This window comes from Hypanus sabinus, chromosome 5 (genome assembly GCF_030144855.1).
Source record: "Hypanus sabinus isolate sHypSab1 chromosome 5, sHypSab1.hap1, whole genome shotgun sequence".
NCBI classification, from domain to species: domain Eukaryota; kingdom Metazoa; phylum Chordata; class Chondrichthyes; order Myliobatiformes; family Dasyatidae; genus Hypanus; species Hypanus sabinus.
The window spans coordinates 39,848,697-39,868,798 of NC_082710.1; the positions used below are offsets into that span (position 1 = coordinate 39,848,697).

The 20,102-nt window shown below is 38.0% G+C and overlaps 1 protein-coding gene across 2 annotated transcripts in view; it reads right to left on the reverse strand.

Annotated features, from left to right (window-relative positions):
- The window catches only part of LOC132394078 (transducin-like enhancer protein 1), a 108,432-nt gene that overhangs the window by 14,502 nt on the left and 73,828 nt on the right, over positions 1–20,102 (reverse strand). For both annotated transcript variants that reach the window (XM_059969782.1, XM_059969783.1), the window contains 8 exons: positions 19,524–19,577; positions 15,826–15,978; positions 13,691–13,823; positions 13,201–13,379; positions 8,558–8,634; positions 6,277–6,526; positions 3,109–3,356; positions 1,201–1,348 (listed from right to left, as the gene is read on the reverse strand). In XM_059969782.1, the coding sequence (XP_059825765.1) occupies positions 1,201–1,348; positions 3,109–3,356; positions 6,277–6,526; positions 8,558–8,634; positions 13,201–13,379; positions 13,691–13,823; positions 15,826–15,978; positions 19,524–19,577 (1,242 nt within the window). The remainder of the gene's footprint in view (positions 1–1,200; positions 1,349–3,108; positions 3,357–6,276; positions 6,527–8,557; positions 8,635–13,200; positions 13,380–13,690; positions 13,824–15,825; positions 15,979–19,523; positions 19,578–20,102) is intronic.

The window sequence follows — 20,102 nt, forward strand, 5'->3', positions numbered from 1 at the left end:
ATTGTGCTGTTTCGCGGTGATCACCAAAATACCATTTCCTATACCTTTTGAGCTGCAGTCCATAACCCAGGGCTGCCAGTGATATAAAAATTCCTCGGTGCTTCCCAAATCCATCTAGGAACAATGTACCCTGCACTTTGAGTAACTTCCAAGATCTCCTCACTCCCCAAAGCTATGATTATGATTGGACCTGAATTCCACAATCCACGTCACTCAATCCAGCATATTCCCATGGTCACTAGTGCACATCCACATAGCCCATAACCATGACAGGAAAATGGATCAATATATCATTTCCACATTTGCAATGATACAACTGTTAGAATTCAGAGGATCCCTTCTGCACATTTGTCAGCTGTTTTGGATCCACTTTAATGGAAATGGTGCAGTATTTTAGATACACATCCTGGCTTTCAACTGACTGACTTGCCACAGAATGATGTCATGGTCTCGGTTAACAAAGTCTCGTTAAATGAAATGTGCAACAAATATCAATCAGCAATCACATTTCCACCTCCTGATTGTCCAGTTCCATTACATCTACTGCACTCCAGAAGGATGGCGTCATAAACTAGTCCTGTCATGACTGAGCCATATAGATACTATCTTTATTGGTTTCACAGACTTCCACCCCTACCACGTGATAAACGGACCACTCGGCTCTTCGGGATCACCAGCCTAGGTTCAATGGCTTCAATATATTGGTCATAACTTCACTATTTTGTTAATTCACAAATTATTTCCAATGCATTTGATTGACTGAAAAATCATAAAGCCCTGAAAAGAAAGTCCAAGAAATACAATCATCATAAATCCATCTATTTTCATATTTTTCACTGAAAGACTGATGGCAGAATGAAAAGCATTAGCTGTATGTTTACACCCATGCACTGTTTTATTGATTGCAGTTTTTTTTTGCCCTTATGTTTATTATGAGTTTGAAACTAATATTAACATTGGAAACATTAACTACGCTGTGCACGCTTTATGTAAGAAATGGTTCTTTCAGGTAGTGATCTGTGCTTTGTAATTGCTGAAAAATTGCAACTGCTTTCTTGCAAGTGATTACTTTTCACTTACGTGTGTGTGTGTGTGTATATGTATATATATATATATATATATATATATTAAACATACACTATATATAATTTATCTCAAGACATGCAAATAAGTTAAGGTTAGCTTAAGATCTCTAAATACCTGAGACGTGAAGTCATGTTGCTGCAACTGCCTTCCTTCTCTGAGGTCCCAGGACCTTACAGTGTTGTCTAAACCTCCCGTCCAAAGTTTGGTGCCGTCATTTGAAATGTCAATACAGCTGGCTCCATCTGTGTGACCTTGGAATTGCCTGATTAAATAAATAGAAGAGAATTCTATTTAAACGTTTCCTGCATAAGTCTCAAATAAATACAATTATATTGTTAGTTTTGGACTCCACATCAAAATGCTCTTTCTATATCTGATTACGAATTTGGTTAAACTATCTATGGTTGGACATGAGCTTCATGTGCAAACATTACCCAGGTGCAACAAGTCCATGCAAAATAACTGTAAAATTACATCAGTCAAAGCTCAGCTTTAGCAAGCATATTGTTGCCTTTCAACACCCTTATCAAAGTTATTGACATACAGATTATTGCTGAGCAACACATAAAGCAGACAGATTATTGCTGAACTCCTGCTTTGCATCCTCAACGTTTTTCAAGAATGAGTTCAGAAGTCTAAAGTGAATTCTAAGGTCCATAATCTGAACACGGCCCCCGAGAACGCAGCTCAAATACGATGGACCAGAAATTGATGTTTGCCTATTTAGTGTGCTAAAGAGGTATAGCGTTGTTACTAATGGGGATCTCCTGCATCAATAAAGACAACACTGGAAAAATGTAAACACAGGAGATTCCGCAGATGCTGGGAATCCATGGTTCTGATGAAGGGGCTCGACCCAAAATGTTGATTCTTATTCCTCTCCATAGGTGCTATCTGACCTACAGAATTCCTCCAACATTTTGTGGGTGTTACCCTGGAAAAATGTACCTTAAAATAGTCAGTGTGTTTTACATCCCTATTTATCATTTAAACAAGGTCTGTACTGTTCCCAAAGGGAATGACTTGTAAAAGGTCCTGGCTGCCACATCTCGTGGGAAGCAAGTCTCACTCTAACAGAACTTACAGTACAGTGGCCAGTATTACAATGAAGGGACTACCTAAATGCAGGTAGAGGGGGGACCATGTAACTTCCATCTGCGTGGCTACACTCCCGTCATCATGATTGGAGACTCAGATCAAGTGCCATTCAGTGAGCAAACCCAAGATACATGAAGTTGTGTGCCCGTAACTCTGCAGGCCTCGCAGCACGTGCTGCTGAGATGTAAGCTGCAGTAAGTACTGACTCCCAGCAACAATGTGGGAAACATGCAGACCATTAAAATCTCAGGCCTGCTGATATGGGCAACCACATATTAATGATTCAACAGGGACCAATTAAACCAACTCCCCTTGCCAGCCTGCTGCAAGTTTGCTCCTTATTTTACAAGGAGCTACAAATACATGTCATGGGCTGCACATTATTGTTCCATTTTCTATTAGTAAAGCAACTTTAGCCAAACTGATGATGGCACTACATGCATAGTTGATGGCAGAAATACGTCAAGTGCATGAAGGTAAATTAAGTTGACTGATTTCAGGATTTAAATACAAAATGGGCACTATTGCATTAAAATGTGAAAGATTTTTGTTTATGTGAGGTTCAATCCCATAAAAATATGTTCATATGGTCCTTTGTGTGTCATCTTCATTACTGTTGTTACTAGTCAAGACCAGATTCTTTTGATTCTCATAATACAAAAGCAGGATCTAAAATCTGACTTCAGTAGCTACTAGAGACAATAATAGCCCTCATTCACCACTAAATTGTTTGCCTTCAGAGATGAAGGAGTTACATAACCAACACAATAAAACTGCCAATGCTCCCTCCAAGTTGATAGCTAGTCATTTAAAGTTTTATTTTAGAATAGTGAAAGCTACAAACAATACATGAATGATCCTGAAAAATTACTTTTTAAATCTGTGCACATCAACAGAAATCCAATTTCATGGTTAAACTCTTACCTGACGAGTGTCTGGTTGTGCAGATCCCAAACAGCGATATTTCCATCACTACAGCAGGAGAAACAGACCTTGGAGTCAGGGCTGATAGCCAAAGCATAGCAGGCAGGAGCAGAGGATGTCAACTCTGCCTTTATACGTGGAGTTGGGGCTGCCAAATCCCAAATGGATAATGTGCTTGCTTCACCACCAACAATCAAGGTGCACCCATCCGGAAGCAACTTGCACGATCGGATGTAATTGTCTCGATTCTGGTGGAGGAAATACAAGATGCCGTTTTCTAGAATTGTTATTATTTTCATGCTATATATATATTATTTTAAATATCTTATTTTCAAAATTTTCAAAAAAAAAAACAATGAAATCATCAAGAACATAACAGCTCAGACACGTGTAAAAATAAAATAAGCAAAAAAAAAAGAACATTCCAGGGATGCCTATTGTACAAAGTGCTCAAAAATACTAAACATTAAATCTCAAATGAGGTCCGTGAGAAATCAGCTGGGGGGAAATTGTTTGTCCATCCCCGGCCTCGTCCAGGTAGGCAAGAAACGGATCCCAGATAGCCGAAAATTTTTTAATTGAATTGGTTCTCAGAAACCTAAGTTTCTCCATCTGTATGACTGAGATGATATCAGCCATCCATCTCGGAAAGGAAGGGGGAGAGGGTGATTTCCATTCCCTCAAGATAAGTCTTTTGGCAACAACCATCCCCAGCATCAGAGACTGTTGTATGGCTGTAGAGAAACAAATAGTACAACTTGTAGATTGCAAGCAGCCAAAGATGGTGAGACCAGCTTCCAAGGGGAAGGATCTTTTATAAGCCTTTGAGTACTAGTCGAATACTTTGGACCAATATCTAGTCAGTAATGGGCAAAACAAAAAGGTGTGTGACAATGTGGCCTCCATCCCTTGGCATCTATCACACATTGGCGAGACAGAAGGGTAAATGCTGTGCAATCTAAGTCTAGAGTAGTGGAGACAGTGAACAACTTTAAGCTGGATCAGTTGGTGTCTGCTGTTAACAGAGCAAGCCTGTATCGCAGACAAACACTTGTCCCAGGCAGCTTCAGATAATTCAATGTCCAACTCCTCTCTCCAGGCGTCTCTAATCTTCACAGTAGACGCTACAGTGCTATCATCAAACAAACGTACAAAATGAGAAACGGCATGCTTGGAGTCAGGAGGGTTCTTTAAAATATCGAAAAATATATGCTTCTCTGGAAGGACTTCAAAATTACAAATCTTCGATTGAATGTAATGTTTAATTTGTAAGTAATGAAAAAAGTGCGAATGAGGCAGCTCTCTTTCAGCAGGCTAAATGTTGCAAACCATTCCTCTATGTACAGGTCTTCAATAGAAACTAGACTCTTCTCCCTCCAAGCATGGTAGGTTCTATCTGACCATGAGGGCAGAAAGGAGTGATTTTTGCACTACTTATTTAATTTAGTTTACTTATATGTATATTTCTTATTGTAGTTCAAAATTCTTATGTACATATATCAATGTACTGCTGCTGCAAAACAACAGATTTCACAACATATGCAAGTGATATAAAATCTGATTCTGCTTTTGATTTGGCTAAAAACAACATTTAAAATCTGCAACTGTCTCAAGATTAATGGTACAGACAGGGATTTTCTAACATGGACATATTCCAAACAGATTCTATAGTGGATGTCTGTGCATCATTTGATGGGTTTGATTCAGGATATACCAAAAAAAAACTCAGACACTGGTCCCAAATGCATCAGTATATTTTGCATTGCAGCCATACTTGTGGTTTGAGCAAGAGTGGTACTTCATTGCTTAGGTAAGATTATTATGGATTTGCACCGTCTCCACAAGGTGACCATGAGACTTTATCTGATCAGCTACAGTTAAGTATAGAGTTCTACTGTGCCTTAAACCATGCCTTCTTTATCCAATGATTTACCCACAAGTTTTCCTTGGATTCTAATAGATCCATAAAAAATGTAATACCAAACCAGCTCTCCGTATTTAACTGGTAACAATAAATCAGGTTTAAAATTTTGCTTGGTTTCCTTTCTCTCAAGGGAAGAGTTGGAGTGTTTATGTATATGTGCATGCACATATGTCTATGTGTGTGTAAATATATGTGTGTTTTGCGGGGTGGGTGATAAATTCCTCATCTGTTCAAATGGTGCCAATGATGGTTAATAAAGAACCAAACAAATAGCGTTTTGGAAATGCCAATACAGTCTGAGGCTCGTCTCATTCTATCACATCTGTATCAGTAACACGAGGCAATTCTGTAATAGAGAAGACCTTAAAATTTATCTGTCAACTGTAGAATATATTGAACTGAATCCTCCTCCGTAATCCTAAAGTTATATTTAAAATTTCAGGTGTTTTGATTGTCATCTGCCATATTAACACAAAAAACCACACACACTATTTGCTTTAAAACTTGTAAACAGTTCTTTCACTGACCTCCCAACATGCTCTCTCTCACACACACACACACACTTAGACCTTATAGTCAAAGATGTGTTGAATTTAAATTAACATGAAATTAATTTTCTATTCTATTCTTTGCAACCATACAAGATCTCAAAATTAGAAATAGAGAAACATTTGAATGTCTTATATTCTGTAGCAATGCAGCAACATTGAAATAATAGTTCACAATGAACATCGAAATAAAACATTCTGTAGCCATGAGTGGAACTAGGGCTGCCTCCTACTTCACTGATTATTCAGTGTAAAACTGTCAGGAAGACTGCACCGGCAGAAAACCTTGGAATCAAGATTAAAATCCTGGTCCAGAGCCACCTCATCCCGATCTTCATGAGTTCCTTAAAGAGCATGAACCACCTACAAATTTTCAAACTCAATGACTTTAAACATATATTTTTTATTAATTGTAAATTAGACTTGTAATTTATTTCAGGTTGGTGAATTTATAAGTATGTACAACGAAACTTTTCACAAATGTTCAGCTTTAATTTCCCAGCTGACTCTGGTTCACCCATGGTTGATGTGGGAAATGGGATCAATCCAAAGTTGGTGTTAAATATGTACATTTGGAAACAGAACTTGTTATTTATTTTTGTACTGATGAATAGCTACCTAGAATTGTTTCACAGTTTCCTGATTAAATCTCTTAAGAGGGAACTGGAATTTCAACAGTAGTTTACATTCACTTACCAAGCAGTCCAGCTGGGACACTGGGCTCTTACTGCCAGGCTGGCTGATATCCCAGACCTTCACACAACCCTTCCCACCGGTGTACACATGTCTTGTGGGGTTGCTGATGGTAACAGCACACACAACTTCGCCATGGCTCAGTGTGTTGATTTGCCGGGCATGTCGCGGGATCCCTGGTCCAATGAGGGCATCAGGAGGAAAAGGCACAGGCTGCATTTGTCCATCCGCAGTAACGTGGAATGAATAAGCTCTATTCAGGCAAGAAACATTTTGAAAGAAAACAAACTGAAGTGTTTGGACTGACATTTGCTGAAAACTATGTGGAACATAAAACACTACAGCACAGTACAGGCCCTTTGGCCCACAATGTTGTGCCGACCCTTAAACGTACTGTAAGATCAATGGAACCCTTCCCTCTTACACAGTCCTCCAATAATCTATCATTATGTGCCTAACTAAAGCTTTCTTAAATGCCCCTAACGTACCTCCCTCAACCACCACCCCTGGCAGGGCACGAGATTTATTTTTCTTTATTTTTCTCCGTCATATGCTACATGTTCACAGCTCACAAGACACTTATGTTACATAAAACTCTGTTGCTACTTTTCTATTTTAAACAGTGAGCTCAACATGTAGAAATCAGTGGAAACTACTGGGGATTCAGAATGCTAAATCTTGCCAATTTCTTTCACATGATTATTCCTCAGAACTCAACGCTACATTTCTACTAAACCACTTAAATTACTCTAATCTTTTATTTTTTTTATGGCTATGCATTTCAACTATAGAGCAACCTCTATAATTTTATACTGGATGTTGAATCCCCATAATTACACCCAGGGTGGAAGAGACTATCAACACCATCACATTTCTATTTATTTATTTATTGACATACAGCGTGAAATTGGCCCTTCAAGCCATGCTGCCCTGCAATCCAATTTATTCCTAACCTAATCACAGGACAATTTACAATGACCAATTAACCTACCAACTGGTACATCTTTAGACTGTGGCGGGAAACTGGAGTTCTCAGAGAAAACCCACACAGTCACTGGGAGAATGTACAATCTCCTTACGGACAGTGGTGGGAGTTAAACCCAGGACACTATTACAGTAAAATAGAATTAGTACAATAGAATTGTGCTATTGTGCTAGCTAATAGAATTCTATTGTCTGTTCCTGAGAATTTTTTTAAATTTCTGCCTCGACATTAATTGGTGACATATGCCTTGAACTGTACAGGGGATGACTTTGGTGATATTAGGTCATCTCTAATTACCCAATGCACTTATAACACAGTGACATGAGAATCCAATTATACAAGTAGCATTTAAAATAAATTGAATTATCAATTGGCCGTAAGCCATTTAGATCCAATGTAAACACCACATTAACAATTCTAAAGTTAAAAACACATACTTTCCTTTACATATCTAAATTAAAAGTATTATAACTATTCAGATAACTGAACTATGATGATCCTACAGCTGCCAAAAAGGGAAAACAACAAAGCTTCGGTAAGTAGAATTTAAAAAAATATACTAGCTCAGTAATACAAATACTTTTGTTTCCAGTTAATTGGGCCATCATTTAACCAGGGCAGCTATTATTTAGGCCAACTCTTAAAGAACAAAATCTAATTGAGAAGATAGCCAGGATTCCCTTTGTTTATTCCCTTTACAGGACAGTATGGCACTTAACTTATACAGGAAGCTGTTGCCAAATAATTTCTAACTAGTATTAGTTGTGTGGCTGTTGGATACTACATTGTACTTAGAGCAAACAGTTTTTAAATAGTGTCACTTGCATGTGCTTGAGTTATGTTATCCATCTGGGCCAATGGACGCCAATTCAAAAGGGAGCGAATTTTGATCATTTTGTTTTGTTAACATTGGCTTTGAAAATAGTCAGACCCTTGCCAATTTGCTATGAAAAGATTTGACACTATCTGAAAAAAGTTACTTAGGTGTCTGTGCTGATTGTGTTCATTTACAGTAATCAAAAGAACATAGCAGCGTACATTGGAAGAAATTTTCCATCAATAACTATTGGGAACTAATAAGCTTTATAATAATGTAGTAGTTGTATTTGTTCTGTATTTCATTTAAATATATTATTTGTTACTCAATTAAACAGTAGTTTGTCATTTTTATACCTTTTTTATCTACTTCCATGAAGCTTTAGTTAATTGGGGCAGCTGCCTAATTGGACCAAAATGTACTGGTCTCGATATACATAAAATTATTTCTATCTGAAAGAATGATTTTAATCTGTTACTTACGGTTTTCCACCAGGGATGCCTGTCAAATTCGGAGGCATTGCAGATACACGCATATGGGGATGAGGGTCAAACCCAACCTGTGGCAAAATAAAAAGCAAACAAGTGTAATGTGGTGGGCGAAGAGAATAAAACGGCAGGTTGCATCAGGACTTATCCATAGTGTTATTGACTTTCTAAGTAATGCCTCCTTAAAAAAAACATACCACAAGAAAAGTAAAGACTTTACATTAAATGTATTTTTATTGGCCATTGATCATGATGCCACTCTGAGATTGTGCCAGGTGCTGTTTTGTATTTAATTTATTATTGTCACATATGCCAAGATACAGTGAAAAGCTCTTGTTTGCATGCCCTGCAGACAGATCAATTTCTATGTAAGTACATTGAAGGAGTAAGAAAGGGGAAAAAAATGCAGAACATAGTTTTACAGAGTAAGTGTACTACATGGCACAAGATGAGGTAGACTGAAAGATCAAGAGTTCATCTTTATGATTGAAAAGGTCTATTCAAGTCTTATAACAGTAGGGTAGGATTTTTCTTTCTTTCATGATAATAACATATGTTTGCATAATTCATTTCATATAGAAAAAGCTTCAAAGAGAATGGATGATGCTGAGCAAAAAGATGAAAAGGATAAAGGTATGATCAGAACGATGGTTTTTATAACTGCTTTTAAAGGGTGAAATTTGAGGGAGGAGATGATCAGGGATAGCTGGTATTTGATACACCTCCAGAGAGTGGGTTCAGACCAGTCGATGGTGGAGTGAGCAAGTAGATAAGAAAGACCAGAACAGTAGATCTAACTGAATGCAGGTCTAGTTAATTATTTAACTGCAATTACAGCAGGGGTATGTTTTAATGTCTGCTCTGCTATTCAACAGGATTAAGGCTGAACATATACTCCAAAGCATAGATTTAAGTTTGAAGCTCTCAGGGATGGTTTGAACTGAAGTGGGATATGATATTCTAGAGCTGGTTTTACAGTTAGTGGAAGGGAGCCAGGATTCAATTGGCCTTAAATATGGTTTTATGGGAAACATGACAGCTACTTCTGAGAGTATCAAACAATATGAAGAAATGAATTCTCCACTGCCTTGAGAGGCAGATCACTTGAGGAATGAGTCTAGCATCTGAGAAAATAATACTCTTAAGATATCTAAGGAGCAGGATTTCTCTTCAATTCACGTGCTAAAATCAAATTAAGCTTTAAGTTCATAAAAGGTGACTTTTATTCAAAGTATTCCCTAATATATTACTATTGCTCTGTAGATCAAACCCAAGGAAGGAAAACTAGGCAAATGAGTTTTAACCTAAGCACGGTAGTAACAGGGTCCACTCTAACCCAAGTTTCCATCCACTGTTATAGCGATTGCAGGGGAATGGGCAGTACATAAAGGTGTTGTGCAGGTGGAATTTGGATAGTATGGAGACCTGGAGAAGATTCATCTCAGCTTCTTACTCCATAGATTGACATATTTACGTTTCAAAATTTTAACACTGGGGACATCTTTGTTGCAGCCTAGTAATCATGCTGCTGCTGAACAACTATTTGCAGAGATTCTCTTCACCCAATGACAGTCATAATGGAAATCTTATACCAAACAAAAACGCAATGGATCAGGGGGATCAAAAACAAGGAAATTCATTGCTTACACGAGTGAATCTGCAGATGCTGGAAATAAACTAAAAAAACACGAAATGCTGGCAGAACTCAGCAGGCCAGACAGCATCTATGGGAGGGAGGTAATAACGACGTTTCGGACCGTAACCCTTCATCAGGAGTGAAGTAACATGGGATGGTCGAGGGGGGATAAGAAGTGGGGGAGGGATAAAGTAGAGAGCATTGCTTATGCTTGAATAATTGAACATTGCTTACTTATTATTTGGTGCAGCTTTCATCTTTACTCGTAATATTTGTCATTTGGAAAAGCCCGTATTCATGTGAATCCATTTATTACTTTTAAATTGCTGTATAATTCACTTTATGATTATCATTATTATAAAAGCCAGAACAAGGTGCTAAAGATTTTTTTAATACTCTGCTGTACAATTGCCAAGTTTTATTTCTTTATTTCTTTTCCCAGCATGCCTGGAATTTCTTTAACTAGCAGTGCTTCACAGACAAATGCTCCCGTTTACCACTGCTATTAAAATGCCCGGCTTAAAAATAATCTTTAGATGAACATTATAACTGCCGTGTATCCATTCTGTTCAATGGAACTAACAATTTCAAAACTTCAAAAATTAAATCTTGAACAATATTAAGCAATAATACAATGTTGAAAAATAATTCAAATTCAATTTTCTCACACGTTCCTCATTTATCTCAAATTTTATATTTCCTTAGCATTTTCAGCTTTTTCACATGCACAGGCTGGGACACCAATATTCTTAATGGCAGACTTCTTTAATCACGTGACATACAGCTCTTCATCCCACAGATTAAAAATTCAATTATTCAAGCATAAGCAACAATGACCTTATTCTAAAATTATAAATTGGCTTATAAAAATTATTTGAGGGCAGCACGCTCGCAAGGAGGTTAGCGTAACACCATTACAGCACCAGCTGACTGGGTTCAGCTCCACTGCTGTCTGTAAGGAGATTGTATGTTCCCCACGTAACCACATGGGTTTCCTCTGCAAGCTCGTTTCCTCCCACATCCCAAAGACGTATGGGTTAGCAGGTTATTTAGTCACATGTGTATAAATGAGCGACACAGGCTTGTTGGGCTGGAAGGGACTGTTACAGACCTTTATTTCTAAATTTAAAATACATCTAGTTACTTCCTGACATCAGTGTAATGCCACACCTTGGGCATCCAAACACTATCACAACATTCCAGGACACTCCCTTGGCACTCTTTCATACACAGTGGTACATTTATAGACCAAGTTCTACACGATGCCTCATGCTGATAAAAGTACAAGTAAATCACCTTCTCCCAACCTGCAAAACCCAAGGAAATTTCTTTGTTTGAAGATATAGCAGGGTAACATGTCCTTGAAGCCCAATGACCCCCTAGAAGGTTTGTTCATCTCAACCCTTCTCGTCCCACAGATCCAAGCATCTAGCATGCATGTCAGGCAGGATCAGCAACCGAAATTATAACCGAATTATCTCTCCTAACCCAAAGCACACAGGTCAATTGAAACACTATCGCTGACTTGGTAAGTGTCAAAAGAGGGCTCAACAGGACCACAGCATAAGTGGTTGGACATGATAAAATATTGAGGTTTGAAACACGTGGTTCAGCTTATCAAGGACCTTTATTAACTGTACATTGTGTATTATGGCTAGTAAGACTCTATTATCAGTTGCCTGATAAAAGAAAAATTATTAATGGAACCATAACAAATAATTCTGATTTTGAAGATAACAACAATATAAAAATACCTTGTTTTCTCAGCACTCAAAACGGCCATCCAGGAAGTAAGCATACAACATTCTAGCTCTGTCCTCAGGGATTCAAAAACTGAAATATCAAGACACATCCCGCACTGGTATATACACAAGGCTTTGGTGATTTTTCTCCAGTGGATTGCAGAACATTTATGTTTGTGTGCATGTGGAAAGACTCCTCAAGTACAAGTCAAACTTCAATACGCTTACGGAAGCAAGTTTTAAGTTCAATGCCTATGCCAGGGTTTAGGAAACCCAACTCTTCAACAAAGTAAGATCTCTCTATTATTAATGCCTTTTGAAAACTCCGGCCATGGTCCAGCAGGAGGAAGAGATGGAGAAGGTCTTCTTGCTGTTCCAGCAAACAAAGCTACCAACTACAGTCTCTGTCATGTGATCAAGTACTCACTGCACCAGCCTCTCGTTTTTCTCCTTTTGGAGCTCTGCACCCTCTTCAAACTATTTGTTGCCTCCTTCATCCTCCAGCATTTTCACCTTATTCAGCTCCATACTTCTATGAAAACCCAGACCTCAACCAAACTCTGATCTCCTCCTACTCTCCATCCCTACTGCTCTGAGCTGTGCCTGCATCTTCCCCCAACCCAGCTCAAGCCCACAACCAGCTCTATCTCGGACCTTTCCACTAAGCCAAATTTCAAGTTGGCCAGCTGCTGGATGGGGAACAAATTACAGAAAACAATGAGGTTCTGTGATTTGGCAATGTTTCCCGGGATTCCCCTCACAAAACTGCTTCTCTTTGGACCTTTCCGGAATCATCTGCGCACTTACGTCTGGGTTTGGTTTAAGTTTTGATAAAATCAAATACAATCAGAACCAAAGGAATAGAAGACAAAAAAACTGATTTCAAGATAAATTAAACTTAACCACTCTTGTTTCTCTGCCCAGAATTAACCAGGTCGCCTTATAATAACCATTGCACCTGGTCCACAGTTGGTTTGTGCTGTCAGGCAGCTTGTCAAACCTCAGAGATACAGGAGATTTACTCAGGAGATTTAAGTCATCATCCTTATTCCCTGTTACAAACTGTGGATCCCTGCCACTGACTACAAACATTCCTGCTCATAGCTGCACCATATTTCAAACTGAATCTAATGTACATTTTTACATTGTACTAATATGATCTATTGCAATATTCCTTAATTGTTGCTATTTTATTGATAATTGACCTTTAATTTTAATAGGGAAATGAACTGTTGGAATGTAGCCGGCACGTTGCTTACCATAGGGGGTCTTGCATAGGCAACAACTGCTGCTGCTGTGGCAGCACTCATTTGAGGTGGAATATTATGGAGGTTTGGATAACTTCCTGGGCTGTTCATGTCTCCATTGATGCTAGGCATTATCCCAAAGGGTGAAGGATAAGGTCCTGGTACTGCCAAGGGTGCCCTTAATCCTGGTGCTGTAAAGCAATGGCAGGAAAATGTTACTTTCCTTTTGGATTTACTCAGTTTGAGTTAAACTTCATGCTCAAACTCACACAAAGATCAATTACTTATTTATATTTGGATTAGAGTTTTTCAATTAATTATTTGTGACATGAACCAAATATGCTTAAGGGATTGACAATTTGAATTACCATGAGAAATAAGTAAATTTTCAGTGTTCCCTTTTCAAACTGATCTTTGTAAGCCAACATTACTCCTATTGGTTTACATATCTTTACTATGCTTTATCCTTCATTAACAAAATATACAATTTTAGATTGCTTACCTAATGGGTCCATTACTGGCGGTTTGCAAAGACTGGAGCGCAATCCTGAAGTTGCACTTGTTCCTGGAGTTGGCACTTCAGCTCGAGGAGTTGGTGTACTGGACTTCATCACAGGAGTGCTAGCCTTTTCATGCTGCATTCAAATGATAAACATCAGCATTTATTACAATAATAAGATCATAATAACTTACTTCATTTATAAGGCCAACATTGAACAAGGGCATCAAGAAACCACTTTTGTTTTGAAGGACAAGAATTCTCGATAGGTTTATCAGTAGCTTGTTATTGTTCTCTGCATTCTTGGCTAGAGAAGAAAAAGAAATCAGTCTTGGTTCCCAATAGACTTGAACTCTATTAAAGTATCCATGCTCATTGTCACACTAGCTACATTACAATCAGTCATTTTCATTGCAAAAATCTAGCTACACTGGACAAAAGATAGCAGAAAGCTGCCAGTGTTTTAAGGATGGAATGGTGCAGTTCTTGCAACTCCTGATCAGGGCCTATCAATAAATCAGTGTCAACTGGAATCACAAGAAAGGATTGGAGGAGCAACAAATATGGATGCCCAAGATATGGGAAGCAGGAAAATTACTTTTTAAGTGTCAGATTTGACCATAAAGAATTCCAGTAAATATATCCATGTCAAACTTCAGAAAATAAGGACAAATAAGAAGTTGGGAACATATGAATTAACATTTCTAGCCTATTATTTCTTGGCTCACCAATGTGCACAACTGAGTGGCAGCTCATGAAAGGAATCTGTAAGGCTGGCTTATTCTAAAACTTTGGTAAAATTTGTAGTTATCAAATAAAATAATTTCATTTGTTCTGAATTTTGCTTTGTTGGCTCACTCTTGAAGATGATCTTGTTCAATTTAAGCAAGGCAAACAACTTTCAGAGTCAGACTTATTCATCACACATATATCAAAACATGCAGTGAAATGTGTCATTTGCTGTAACATCAACCAAAGGAAGTGCTGGGGGCAACCCAAAAGTGTCGCCACACACTCCAGCGCCAACATAACATGCCCACAACATTGCACACATCTTGGCACATAGTGGCCTATTCGCAATTCCATACATAATAATACAATACATTGGTGTGCAGCTTAAGAACCATGTTTTGAAGTACATGCTGTAAATAGAACAGCAAAAATGCCACTTATGCCCAGTGATCAATAGTAACACATCCTAGTTACCTAAAAGTCCATTACAAAGCCAAGCATAACTACTTAAAACTAATGAGTGATATAACCACACAGCACTAAATTAGGATCTGAAAGTCAAACCCACCTAAGCTACTAAAAGTTCTATAATAATTATTCATATGTAATAAATGACATCCTATTTTAAAAGAAATCAAAATTTCTAATGATGTAAACAGATATTCAAACAAAATTACACATTTTTAGTTTGTATTAATTCATGCTGTCCTCTGCATGGCAGGACATAAATGCTTACGCCAGTGCAATTTATTTCAACACTTTCCCAAATCATTATCAATAACAATTTAAATTTTTTTTATTCCCTAACTTAAGCATCTTCTAGAATATTGAGGATGCAACTGCAAAAACGCAGATCTCATAAAAACTGAATGGTCCTATTGCTGGAAAGTTGATATAAGAACAGAAATTGCTGGTATGTACCAAGCAGCTGTGGAAGTAGAAATGCAGAGTTATCATTTGGTCCACGTTGCATAACCCCACACTTCCAATAGTTTGTCAGTTCAGTGCTCCTTCAGTTCAATAGCAAGTTCAATATTTTCAAGTACTTGGCATTCCTTCCAAAGGCCTTTGGAAGTTTCAGTTAATCATTTTATATTTTCACCTCCTGCGTCCTTCTGTAATCTTGCACTAACACTACTCTTTTCATTGCTTAAACTTTCCTCCCTTCCATAGACTTCATTAGATCCCTCTGCCACTCCAATTTATCTCAGCCCAGTCTTAAAATCTATTCTACTCCACTTCTGATCAATCGGTCTCTAACTTGATAAGTTAATCCAGTTCCCTGCTTCACTATGCATAACTATTTTGAGACAAACATTTTGAGAGAACGTTTAAATGTGCAAAACATACTGGTGAAATACAACAGCGTTTAGACACAATTAAATTTAAAAAAACGCAATACTCACATGACTGAGTTCTTTGGATTTGAGAGACGACGAGCTTCCAGAAGATGCTGTTGAAGCTGGACTACTGGATGCATCCTTCTTGAGCAAGCGAGATTTATCTAGACCATTCTCACGTGGGGAATGAGCAGGACTGCCTCGAGGGGATGATGGATCCTACATAAAGTTACAATACATTCTTATTAATTACACCTTCACATTGTGAGTAGCTGAATTACTGTCTTATTTGTTATAGTATTTGATTTGAAGTGATTATAAAGTCCTAAAGAGAAATATTAACAATAGGTCAAGGTCCAGGAACAAACATGACTTTTTTTTTTACAGGGCATCTTCATGTTTGCACAAACGTTGGGCAAGAGGTGCTTTTGCTTTAAACAGGATAGATTTAGAAGTTAATGGAATTAAAATTCAAAGATGAAATAAACAAGCTACCCATTAGACGTCACCCAATTTAAGACATAAAATTAAAATCTTTGCCAATGTACTTTGATATCTGGAATATGAACAGAAAATTAACCGATCCCAAAACAATTAAAGTCCTTTCTTTATAATGAACATAAAAGAGCCATTTGGGGTAATAATTTCCATAGGTTTGGCTACTGGATTCTAATTAACAAGGAATAATTATCTGTAATAAGGTATATTATGAATCTAATTCTATGAATTTAAGGATAATTAAAATGGTAAAGGGAAATTTAATAATTTACATTGGTATAATTTTAGGATAGTAGTTTTATTGTATTCAGGTTAAGGGAAACCAGAAGAAAAAAAGATAGATTTTGTGAAAATATCTGTTGGAAATTTTTTTTTCCAATAATAACATATAGTGCAAATAAAGCATTACCATACATCTCTTGCTAACTTTCAATAAAATAAAGATTCAACTTGTGAAACAAATATAACTTAGAGAGATTATTCAATCTGAATCATTTTTCATACTAGTCTTTAACAAATTCAGAAGGTTCTGCTGCCTCACAGCACAAGAGATCAAGGTACTTTCCTGATCTCGCATGTTGTCTGTGTGGAGTTTGTATGTTGATCCAGTAAACCTGTGACTTTTTGCTGGGTGCTCTGTTTCCTCCCGTATCCTATCGATACGTTAGCAAGTTAATTGGCCACTGTACATCAGTACCAAAGAAAAGCTGATGAGCATATGGGAATGAATAAATGCAAGTTTTTGGGAAGGGGTAAAGGACTGATGAAATTACTCTGTTGGGAACTGACACTGATATGATATCTGAATGATCTCCTTCTGTGCAATAATAAGAAAAATCCCCCACCACAATGTAGCATATTAACTGATATACTGAAATGAGTTTCTTCGAAAATTTGTTAAATGCTACACATGTACATACAATGAAAACCACACAGTTCCCAGTTACATATAGTAAAAGCAGTAAGATTTCCAAGCTCTAATGGTAATTAAAAAGAGCTAGGAGCATGCATTGTAGACTACAAAAGGACGTAGAGAGACCTTGTCAGGTTATGTAAGGGGGCACAAATGTGACAGATGGAATATAATGAGGAGAATGTGAGATCATGTACGTTGGTATAAAAACATAGAAAAGAAAGATTTCAAAGCGTGGGGTTGGAAGTTGGTATTTAGAAGGACTTGAGTGTCCTTGTACTTAAACTGTATTTTGGCCTTTGTTATTATAGGATTTTCGTAAAAACACCTCATGACCAAGCCTGTACACACTTCCGTAGGTGCAATCTCACCTGAGCCTTGCGTTATCACACCTCATTATGAAAGTGCAAAGCCATGGTGAGAATGCACCTGGAAAAGTGTGTACGGGTTTGGTCTTCCTACAATTGTAAGGATATACTAGCTACAGAGAAATGCATGGGAAGTTCATCAAATTGATTCCTAGAATGGGCTGGGTTTGCTCTTTGACAAGAGATTGAACAAATTCAGATTGTGCTGCCCTGAGTTTAACAGAATGAAAGGTAATTTTTTTAAAGCATACTAAGTTCTCATATGATTCAGTGGGGTAGATGCAAGATAGATGCATCCTCTGGGTGTTAGGGACTCGGGTCAAAAATCTCAAAATAAGGGAGCAGCCTTTCAGGACTAAGGTGAGAGAGTGTAGGGAATCTTAGAAATTCAAGACTCCTGGGGGAAACTCAGTTGCTGAGTGTACCTACGACTAAGATCAAGGTAATTTTGAACATCTAGTGAACTAAGGGTTATGAAGTTAGTGCACTGAAGTAACGCTTAGGCAGAAGATCAAACATGATCGTATTAAAAAAGGAGCAAGCGTGAGCAGCCATGTTTGCCTTCTATTTCTGATTTATGTCTGTCACTGGCAGGCTGGTAAGTAAATGAAGACATGCACCAGGAGTTCCAATAGTTAGCTGACTTGTTTGGTAATCTCACAAGTGCCAAACATGGAGCATATTGCGTTTAGAGATCCTGCTCATGTAGCTATTAAAATGATAAGCAACAACTGAGAACAGAATCATCCACAATTGTTGTGCTGTTATTGGTCAAACTACATGAAACTACAACTTCACACTATAGTTTGAAAAGAGATATAGCTCTTCAAAGGAGGTGTAAGGGGGAAGAGGAAAAACATAGCAATAAATGATCTGCTGAAGCAACTCAGCAGGTTGAGCAACATCTGCAGCAGGAAAGGAACTGTCAATGTTTTGAGTCAAAACCCTACATCAAGACAGAGAGATTGCCATTATTAAGAGGGGAAGGGGAGTGGTGAGACAAGAGCCTGAGGTGGAGTGAAGGGGTGGAGGTGTAAGGTAAAAGGTAGGTTTAGCACATTGGTTTAGCATTTAGGAACATTGGGAAGACAGCTGCAGATAGACGTACTGAGACAGAGAGAAGCAGTGCGAAGATTGGAGTCAGATGCTGGTGGGAGATGGGCAGGAACACCATGTATTGTAACAAGTAAAGGAGATGAGAATGGAAACCATTGAGAGAGAGATGTATGACAGGTGGGACTAGAACAAGATGGGGGAGAAATTGTGGGTGAACTAAAAACATAGAGAATAGATAGAACCAGGAGGGGTGGGAGATAAAGGACAGAAGACAAAAATGGGAGGACTGGTAAAGGTTCAAAAGGGTGTGAAGAGGAGAAACAATTCACCTGAGGGGAGGGTCACCTGAAACTGGAAAACTCAATGTTCATGCCATTGGGTTGTAAACTATCCAGGTAGAATACGAGGTATGGTCCCTCTGCTTGGGAATTGGGCCTCCTTATGGCAGTAGAAAGGCCAAAGATGGATATTTTAGCGTGGGAATGGGAAGGGGAATTGAAATGGGTGTACAGAATGACCATTGTGTACTGTGCGTGGGCGCTCTGCAAATCAATCGTCCTGTGAAAGGTCTGAGCTTCTTCTCACCAATGTAGAGGAGGCCACATCAGAAACACTAATGCACTAAATGAGGTTGGAGGTACACATGAAACTTTGCCTCACCTAGAAGGGCTGCTTAGTTCCCCGGACGGTGGTGATGGTGGGATGAATTGGCCCTGAAAGCCTTTATATGATGCTTTGCGGAAGTAACAAACAATTATGTTTACTGCACTCATTACATTTCAGTGCCATTATCTCAAAGATGATGTTAAATCATTTGGATTTTATATCTAATCTCCTTTCAACATTAAGTATTTGAACATTGCATCCAGGTCATTAATTTGAATAGAATATCAGACATCATGCAACACACAACAAGAAGAAATACAAACCTCATTAGAAACATCCACTACTAAATTGTCGTCACTCTTATCCCCATCACTGTCCTTTAAAACAAGATAAATATTTTCAGATAAACTTACAACAAAAGTGGGCCCGTTACTTTCCAAGATGTTTGGAACAATGAAATAGAAACTGGAAATGCACAAAATCCTCAGCAAGTCTCACAGCATCCATGGAGAGGGAAACAGACTTCATGCATCCACATGAGGACCAATCATCATACCTGAAATATCTATTTTGTTTCTTTCCCCACAGATGTTGCCAAGCTTGCTGAGTAATTCAAGTGTATTCTGTCTTTACTTCAAAGTTCCAGCATCTACAGTATTTTTCTTTTCTTAGGAAAACAACTTCAGCAGCCTGCATATTGTAGAATAACATATAACTTTTTACATATGAAAGCAACTGTTTAATTATAAACTCTAGGCAGGAACTATGTCCAAAATATTAGGAAATTATTCTAGCCCCTATCCCTTCCTTTTCCCTGTAACTCAGTTGAAAATAAGGATTACTTTATTCATGCTTAAAAGCCCTTAGAAATGATTATACTTTTCTCACTGCTTCGTATTTAT